At 39.1% G+C, this 10,355-nt stretch overlaps 1 protein-coding gene across 1 annotated transcript in view; it reads right to left on the reverse strand.

Moving 5' to 3' along the window:
• EPS15 (epidermal growth factor receptor pathway substrate 15) overlaps nt 1–10,355 on the reverse strand; it is a 191,869-nt gene that overhangs the window by 35,749 nt on the left and 145,765 nt on the right. The window contains exon 21 of the mRNA XM_042781661.1: nt 476–545. Coding sequence (XP_042637595.1) covers nt 476–545 — 70 coding nt within the window. The remainder of the gene's footprint in view (nt 1–475; nt 546–10,355) is intronic.

Here is a 10,355-nt window from a genome sequence, read left to right on the forward strand (position 1 = left end):
CTGCCTTAGGTACTACACTACCAGAGCTCCCCACTGGCAGGTCTACTCTGTCTATAGGGTCACTCTGAGTCTGAATCAACTTGATGCCAGTGGGTTTTCGTATACACTACCTGTAAACCTATTACGTTCAAAGGCACTGATCTTTTAACTTAGGTCAAGGCCTGTAAGATCAATGCTGACTTTGAGTTGCTAAGAAATACTGTCTTTCATAAAGCAAGTAATTTTTCTTGATTTTATTGATACTGGCTAGAGTACATATTCTAGTAAGATATTTAACATGAACAATAAATTAGACAATGAGTAAGTAGAAAATGTTACACAAATATTTGTCACTATTATTTTCATAACTACATAATAGTTTTAAAGCCACAAATAAATAAATAGGACAAATACATTTGGAAGCAAGAAAAAAAAAGCAGCTTAATAGAAAGAATAATATTTAATGTTCAAAGAAATTGATAAATTATTTCTTTACCTGAATCACTTGCTGCAACAACAATTGTCCCACCAGGAGCAAAAGGATCATTGTCCTTCAATGTTTCTACCTAAACAAATTACACAAAAACATGATTGAGAAAGATAACCTCTCATAGTTGAAACCACACTGCCACTCCAAAGAAAATATTCTTACAAACTATAAATTAATTAAAGAATACAAGTATTAGGAATACATTTCCCCTATTGATTTAGAAAGGTTACATACTATTTTTTCATCTTCTCTTACTGTGAAATATACATTCAGAAAACTACATGAAACACATATACAGTTTAATAAATAAGTAGCAAGCAAACACTCACGTATTCACTTGCCAGAAAACTGCCAACACCTCCAAAATTTTCACGCTGTCTTTCCCAATCATAATCCTATCCCACTTTTGGAGCATTAACTATTCTCCTGACGTCTGTAGTATTTACTTCTATTTCTTTCCTCATCATGTTGTTACCTGTATCGATGCACACTATTGTAACTTTTTATTCTGAAGTAATTTTATATTTACAGAAGAAGTGAAAAGATAATATGAGACTTCCCATACACCCTTCACCCAGCTTTCTCTAATGTTATATCTAACACTATCATGACACATGTATCAAAACTAAGGAATTAACACTGGTCCAAAACTACTAACTATAGACTTTATTTGGAGTGCCCTAGTGTAGTGTCTAAGGCACTTGACTGCTAACCAGAAGGCTGGTGGTTCAAACCCACCAGCCACTCCTCAGAAGGAAGATGGGGCAATCTACTTCTGTAGTGATACTGCCTCGGAAACCCAAGGAGGGGCCACTATGAGTCGGGACCGACTCGACAGCACATAACAACAACAACAACAACAAAGTTTTTGGAGATTGTCCTTTATTTAAATTCTAGGATGTTGCTGTTTGTTATTAGGTGCCACTGAGTCATCTCCAACCAACAGTGACCTTAGGTACAACAGAATGAAACACAGCCTGCGGTCCTGTGCCAGTCTCACAATTCCTACTGTGTCAATTTATTTTGCTGAGGGCCTTCCCCTTTTTTGTTGACCTTCCACTTTACCAAGCATGATTATTCTTCTCCAGGAAATGGTCCCTTCTGACAACATGACCAGCATAGGTGAGACAAAGTCTGGCTATTCTTGCTTCCAAGGAGCTCTCTGGATGCTCTTTTCCAGGACAGATTTGTTAGTTCTTTCAGCAGTCCATGGAACTTTCAGTATTCTTTGCCAGCATCACAACTCAAAAGCATCAACTCTTATTCCTTTTTTGTTGTCCAGCTCTCACATGCCTATGAGGCACATGAAAATACCATGGCTTGGGTTAGGCGCATCTTAGTCTTCAAGGAGATATCTTTGCTCTTCAGCACTTGAAAGAGGTCTTTTGCAACAGATTTGCCCAATGCAATATGTCTTTTGATGTTCTGACTGCTGCTTCTACTGGTGCCAACTATAGAACCAAGTAATAGGAAGTCCTTGACAACTTCAATCTTTTCTCCATTCATCGTGATGTTGCTTATTGGTCCAGTAGTAAGGGTTTTTGTTTTCTTTATGGGGAGCTCTGGTGGTGTAGTGCCTAAGGCATTTGACTGCCAGACTGGCGGTTCAAACCCACCAGCCACTCCTTGGAATGAAGATTGGGTAATCTACTTCCATAGTGATACTGCCCCAGAAATCCCAGGAGGGGTTGCTATGAATCAGATCTGCCTCGACAGTAGTGAGGGCTTTTTTTTTTTTTAAATGTTGAGGTATAATCCATACTGCAGACTGTAGTCTTTAATCTTCATCAGCAAGTGCTCCAAGTCATCCTCACTTTCAGCAAGCCAAGTTGTGTCATCTGCGTAACTCAGGTTGTCAATGAGCCTTACTCCAATCCTGATGCCACGTTCTTCTTCATATAGTTCAGTTTCTTGGAATATTTGCTCAGCATACAGACTGGATAAATATGGTCAAAGGATACAACCCTGACATACTCCCTTCCTGATTTTAAACCATACAGTATTTAAACTTGTTCAGTTCCAATGACAGCCTCCTGGTCTATGTACAGGTTCCTCATGAGTACAACAATCAAGTGTTCTGGAATTCCCATTCTTCTCAATGTTATCCACAATCTGTTATGATTCACACAATCAAATGCCTTTGCACAGCTAATAAAACACAAGTAAACATCTTTCTGGTATTCTCTCCTTTCAGCCAAGATCCATCTGACATTAGCTATGATATCCCTCGCTCTGCATCCCTTTCTGAATCCAGCTTGCATTTCTGGAAGTTCTCTGTCAATACACTGCTGCAACCATTTCTGAATTATCTTCAGTAAGATTTTACTTGCATGTCATATCAATGACATTGTCAGATACCATGCTGCATTTAGGATGCACACTATTCTAACTCTTAAATATTCTAATACTTAATACCAAAAGATGCTGAATTTCCATTTTCAAACTGTTGCATAAAAAGAATTTTAGCATTTGTCCCTTAGTAGGGAAAAACTGACAGAAGAGATAGCTTCCTGCTAAGAAGATCCTGCTGCTTTCAATAATAAACCAAGCAAATCTGGGATCAACAGACAATAGTGACAAGATACAAGGGTGAGGACTTAATGGAAGATGGAAGCCAGAGATTCCTGATGTTAAACTATTTTCCTACTTTATAGTTTTTAATCATAGTAAAACGAACTGTATATTGTGTTGCTGTTAGGTACCAGTGATTCAGTTCTGACTCATAGCGACCCTGTGTACAACAGAACAAAACAATGCCGAGTCCTGTGCCATCCTCACAATCCTTGTATGCATGAGCCCACAGTCGCAGCCACTGTGTCAATCCATCTCACTGAGGGTCTTTCCCTTTTTCACTGACCCTCTACTTTACCAAGTCTATCCTTCTCCAGGGAATAATCTCTTCTGATAACATGACCAAAGTAGGTGAGATGAAGTCTGACCATTCTTGTTTCTAAGACGCATTCTGCCTGCTTCTTCCAGGACAGATTTGTTCATTTTTCTGGCAGTGTTTTCAGTATTCATCATCACAAACACTACAATTCAAAGGCATCAACTCTTCTTCACTCTTCCTTATTCATTGTCCAGCTTTCACATTGCATATGAAAATAAACAAAACAAAAAAAACCCCAAACTCACTGCTGTCAAGTCAATTGTGACTCATAGCGACCTCTCCTTGGGTTTCCAAGGGAGTATCTCTACTGAAGTAGATTGCCCAAACTTCCTTCCGAGGAGTGGTTGGTGGGTTTGAACCACCAGCCTTCTGGTTAGCAGTCAAATGCCTTAGGCACTATGTCACGTATGAGGCAACTAAAATACCATGGCTTGGGTTAGGCGCACGTTGGTCTTCAAAATGACATTTTTGCTCTTTAATACTTTAAAGAACTCTTTTGCAGCAGACTTGCCCAGTGCAATATGATGTCTGATTTCTTGACTGCTGTTTTCATGGGTATTGACTTTGGATCCAAGTAAAATGAAATCCCTGACAATTTCAATCTTTTCTCCATTTATTGTGATGTTGCTTGCTGGTCCCAGTTGGGAGGATTTTTGTTTTATGTTGAGGTGTAATCCATACTGAAGACTGTAGTCTCTGATCTTCATGAGTAAATGCTTCAACTCATCTACACTTTCAGCAAGCAAGAGTGTGTCATCTAAATATTGTAAGTTGTTAATGAGTCTTCCTCCAATCCTGATGCTGTGGTCTTCTTCATATAGTCCAACTTCTCAGAGTATTTGTTCAACATACAGACTGAATGAGTATGGTGAAAAGATACAACCCTGATGCACACACTTCCTGATTTTAAGCCATGCAGGATCCTCTTGTTTTGTTCGAACAGCTGCCTCTTGGTCTATGTACAGGTTCCTCATGCACACAATTAGGTGTTCTGGAATCCCCTTTCTTTACAACGTTATCCATTATTTGCTATAATCCACAATTGAATGCCTTTACATAGTCAATAAAACACAGGTCAACATCTTTCTGGTTTTCTTTGCTTTCAGCCAAGATCTATTTGACATCACCAATGTATCTCTTGTTCCATGTCAATATACTACTGCAACCATTTTTTAATTATCTTCAGCAAAATTTTACTTGTGTGCGATATTACTGATATTGTTCAATATTCTCCACATTCTGCTCGATCACCTTTCTTTGGAATGGGCACAAATGTTGATCTCTTCCAGCTGATTGGTCAGGCAGCTGTCTTCCAAATTTCTTTGCATAAATGAGTAAGCACATCCTGTGCTGCATCAGTTTGTTGAAACATCTCAGTGGGTATTCTGTCAATTCCTGGAGCCTTGTTTTTTACCAGTTCCTTCAGTGCAGCTCGGACTTGGTTCTTGATCATATGCTACCTCCTGAAATGGCTGAGCATTAACCTTTTTTGATATAGTGATTCTGTTTATTTCTTCCATCTTCTTTTGATGCTTCCTGCATGGCTCAATATTTTGCCCATAGAATTATTCAACACTGCAATTCGAGGCTTGAATTTCTTCTTCAGTTTGTTCAGCTTTAGAAATGCTAAGCATGTTCTTCCCTTTTGGTTTTCTAACTCCAGGTCTTTGCAACATACAAATTGAGTATTTAGGAAGATATATGAATTTTCACTTTCTGGCAACAGGCTTTTTTATTTTTTTTGAACTGTCAATAGCTATTTTTATAACTTTTTACTGTGATTTGTGTGAAGATTTATAGAGCAAGTCAGTTTTCCATTCAACAATTCATACATATTTTGTTTCATGTCATTAATTGCAATCCCCACAACACAGTATCACTCATTCCACTTCCTTCCTTTGTTTCCCACTTCTATTCCTCCTTCTTTCCCAACACTTCCTGCGTTTGTAGCTTTATCCCTGGGCAAACGCTGTCCTTTTGATTGCCTTTTGTCAACTGTTCTAAGGAATGTGTACTTCCCTGGCGTTACTGTTCCTCTTAAAGGTCTGTTGTTTGGCTGAAAGTTTAGCCATAAGGGTGAGCTTAGTTCCAGGCTTGAAGGGTAACCAAGGGCCACGGTCTCATGGGGTTCTACCAATGAGCTTGATTTTTTTTTTTTAATGATTTCAAGTTTTGTTCCACATTTTCTCCTACTTAATACAGGACCTTCTATTGTGATCCCTTGCAGAGTGGTCAGTAGTGGTAGCTGGGCACCATCTAATTCTTCTGGTCTCAGAGTCATGGAGGCTGAAGTCCATGTGGTCTATTCATCCTCTGGAGTAATTGTTTCCATCTGCCTTGGATTTTTTCATTCCTTTGCTCCAGAAAGGGAGAGAACAATAGCTGTACCTTAGATGCTCGCTCACAAATTTTTAAGACCCAAGTTACTATTCACCAAAGTAGGTTATAGAGTAATTTCTTTGTGGACTATGTTGTACCAATTGATCTTGATGTCCCCAAAGACTATGGTCCTAAGCCCCCAGGCCCAGTGACTCACTCCCAAAAGGTGTGTGGTTACGGCTAATAAGTTTTCATAACTTTGCCCCCATGTGCTCTACTATATTCATGACTGTATTTGCAGCACATGAAAATACATATGTAGAAATATCCTCTGTTAATCTCATATATTTTCATGAGTATAGTCCTATTCACCTTCCCACATCTGTTCAGCTTATACGTCATCTATGTATCCACTTGTAGATTATTACTGTTACGGCAGGATAGCTGTACAATATGTGTTTCTGTTGCCCTTAACTCTTGTGTTCTTTCCAGTGTCTTCCTTTGCCTTGATCATTTTGTGCTGACCACCTCTTATTGTATACTGTCTCCTGCTTCACCCAAGTTAACATGTGTCTACCCTCTAGTTACTGATTTACCCTTCCTTCCCTTTCCCACCCCTGGTTACCATCAAAGATTGTTTCTTTTTGTGTGAAAACCTTTTCTTGACTTTTTCTAACAGTAGTCTCAGAGAATATTTATCCTTTTTGTGACTAATATCATTTAGCATAATAATCTTCCGGTTCATCAATGTTATGTGGTGTTTCACAGACTCACTGTGATTCTTTAATGTTGCTTAGTTTTCTGTTGTGTGTGTGTGTACCATAGTTTATCCATTCATCCGCTGATGGGCATTTAGGTTGTTTCCATCTTTTTGCTATTGTCAATAGTGCTATGATAAACATGAAATGTGCATTTATCTATTCCTGCCACAGCACTTATGTCTGTGGATAGATCCCTAGTGGTGGGACTGCTGGATCATATGGCATTTCTATTTCTAGCTTTTTAAGATAGTGCCAAACAGTTTTCCACAGTGACTGTACCATTTTACAATCCCACCAGAAGTGTATGAGGGTTCTAGTCTCTCTACACCCTCACTAGCATTTGCTGTTCTCTATTTTTTTGAGCCTTGCTACTAATGCGGAGGTGATATCTCATGTTGTTTTGATTTGCATCTCTCTAATGGCTGACGATCATGAGCATTTCTTATGTATTTGTTGGCCACATGAATGTCATCTTTGGTGAAGCGTCTGTTCATGTCCTCTGCCCATTTCTAAATTGGATTATTTCTCTTTTGCTGTTGTTGTTGTTGAAGTTTTTTATAAATGTTAGAGATTACTCTCTTGTCCAATACGTCATTGCCAAAAAATTTCTCCCAGACTGTAGGTTCTCTTTTTACTCTTTCGGTGAAGTCTTTTGATGTGCATGAATGTTTAACTTTTAGGAGGTCTTCGTCATTTAATTTATCTTCTGCTGTTTTTGTGTTTTTAGCTATGCTTGATAGCACATTTGTATTATGTATTAGGACCCCTAAGTTTGTCGCTATTTCTTCTTTGATGCTGTTTACAGTTTTAGATTTTACATTTAGGCTTTTGACCCATCTTGAGTTAGTTTCTGTATATGGTGTGAGATATACAAATGGATATCCAGTTCTGCCAACAACATTTATTAACGAGACTATATCTTTAACACGTATGAGGCTCTTTAAGTGTATGAGGTGCAGAAGTGTACCTCACACACTTCTGGTGGGACTGTAAAATGGTGCAACCACTGTGGAAAACAGTTTGGCACTATCTTCATTATTTAATGGGTTTTGGCCCTTTGTCAAAGAAAATTATAAGTAGGTAGGTGGATTTACCTCTGGGTTTTCAATTTTGTTCCTTTGGTTTATGTGTCTATTGGCTGAGTTGACTACTATATCTGTACAGTAGGTTTTGAGACCAGGGAGTATGAAGCCACCTACTTTGTTCTTCTTCTTCAGTAATGCTTTGCTTATCTGGGCTCTATTTCTTTTCCATATAAAGTTGGTGATTAGTTTTTTCATCTCTTTAAAGAATGATGACGGAATCTGGATCAGGATTTAATTTCATCTGTAAATTGCTTTGGGTGTACTGACACTACCAAATATAACCAATGAAAGCACAAACAGCAGAAGATAAAACAGATGACTAACTCACTAAAAACTCACTGCCATCGAGTCAAGTCCAACTCATAGCGACTCCTTGGTTTCCGAGGTGGTATCTCTACAGAAGTAGACTGCCCAATCTTTCTTCTGAGAAGTGGATGGTGGGTGAACCACCAGCCTTCTAGTTAGCAGTCAAATGCCTTAGGCTCTACACCACCAGAGGTCCCAAAATAGACAATTAGGTCTCCTAAAAATTAAATCATGCCCATCAAAAGACTTCTCCAAAGAGTAAAAAGACAGCCTACAGACTGGAGAAAAAAAAAAAAAAAAAAACGCTTGGCAATGACATATTTGATAAAGGACTAATCTCTAAAATTTATAAAAACTTCAACACTTCAACAACAAAAAGACAAATAATCCAATTTAGAAATGGGCAGACAACATGTACAGATACTTCATTAAAGACAGTCAAGGAACCAACAAACACATGGAGAAATGCTTGTGATCAATTAGCCATTGTTGTTGTTGTTAGGTGCTGTTGAGTCATTTCCGACTCATAGCGACCCCATACACAGCAGAACGAAACGTTGCCCGATCCCGTGCCATCTCCATGATCCCTGCTATACCTGCTATCCCAGCCACTGTGACAATCCATCTCATTGAAGGCCTCCCCCTCTTTCATCAACCCTCCACCCTACCAAACATGACACCCTTCTCCAAGGAATGGTTCCTTCTGACAACATGACCAAAATAGGTGAGACAAAGTCTGGCCATTCTTGCTTCCAAGGAGCATTTCGGGTGCACTTCCTCCAGGACAGATCTGTTAGTTCTGTTAGCAGTCCGTGGTACTTTCAGTATTCTTCGCCAGCACCACAACTCAAAAGCATCAACTATTCTTCAGTCTTCCTTACTCACTGTCCAGCTCTCCCATGCGTACAAGGCGATTGGAAATATCATGGCTTGTGTCAAGCGCACCTTAGTCCTCAAGGAGACATCCTTGCTCTTCAGTACTTGAAACAGTTCCTTCAAGGTTGACTTTCCCAATGCTACATGTCATCTAATGTCCTGACTGCTGCTTCCATTGGCATCGATTGTAGAACCAAGCATCATGAATTCTTTGATGACCTCGATCTTCTCTCCATTTATTGTGATGCTGCTCATTGGTCCAGTTGTGAGGATTTTTGTTTTCTTTATATTGAGACGTAATCCATACTGCAGATTGTATTCTTCAACCTTCATCAGTAAATGCCTCAAGTCACTCTCACTTTCAGCAAGCAAAGTTGTATCGTCCGCGTATCTCAGGTTGTTAATGATTCTTCCTCCAATCATGATGCCATGTTTTTGTTCATATAGTCCAGCTACTCGGATTATATGCTCAGCATATAGATTGAATAAGTATGGGGAAAGATACAACCCTGACGCACTCCCTTCCTGATTTTAAACTATACAGTGTTCCCTTGTTCCATTTGAACGACAGCCTCCTGGTCAAGGTACAGGTTCCTCATGAGCACAATCAAGTGTTCGGGAATTCCCATTCTTCTCAATGTTATCCATAATTTGTCATGATCCACACAATCAAATGCCTCTGCATAGTCAATAAAACACAAGAAGACATCTTTCTGGTATTTTTTGCCTTGAGCCAAGATCCATCTGACAATGGCTATGATATCCCTTGTTCCACGTCCTCTTCTGAATCCAGCTTGCACCTCTGGAAGTTCTCTGTCAATATACTGCTGCAAACATTTTTGAATTATCTTCAGTAAGATCTTACTTGCATGCAATATTAATGATATTGTTCTATAATTTCCACCTTCTGTGGGATCACCTTTCTTTGGAATTGGTACAAATATGGATCTCTTCCAGTCAGTTGGCCAGGAAGCTGTCTTCCAAATCTCTTGGCATAACCGAGTGAGTGCCTCCAATGGGGCGTCCGTTTGTTGAAATATCTCAATTGGTATTCCATCAATTCTTGGAGCCTTGTTCTTCGTCAATTCTTTCATTGCAGCTTTGACTTCCTCTTTCAGTACCATTGGTTCTAGATCATATGCCACTTTCTGAAATGGATGAAGATCGACCAGTTCTTTTTGGTACAGTGATTCTGTGTATTCCTGCCATCTTCTCTTGATGTTTCCTGCATCATTCAATATTGTGCCCACAAAATTTCTTAATATTGCAACTCAAGGCTTAAATTTTTTCTTCAATTCTTTCAGCTTGAGAAATATTGAGTGCGTTCTTCCCCTTTGGTTTTCAGACTCCAGGTCTTTGCACATTTCATTATAGTGATTGGTTTTGTCTGCTCGAGGTGCTCTTTGAAATCTTCTGTTCAGCTTTTTTATCTTGTCATTTCCTCCATTTGCTTTAGCTACTCTCCGCTCAAGGGCAAGTTTCAGAGTCTCTTCTGTCATTCATTTTGGGCTTCTCTTCTTTTCTCATCTTTTTAGTGATCTCTTGCTTTCTTCATGGATAATGTTCTTGATATCGTCCCACAATTCTTCTGGTTTTCAGTCACTGATGTTCAATGCATCAAATCTATTCTTTAGATGATCTCTAAATTC

The sequence above is a fragment of the Orycteropus afer genome, unplaced genomic scaffold (assembly GCF_000298275.1).
Source record: "Orycteropus afer afer isolate SDZICR_OR568_19922 unplaced genomic scaffold, OryAfe1.0 scaffold00145, whole genome shotgun sequence".
In the NCBI taxonomy this organism is placed as follows: Eukaryota; Metazoa; Chordata; class Mammalia; order Tubulidentata; family Orycteropodidae; genus Orycteropus; species Orycteropus afer.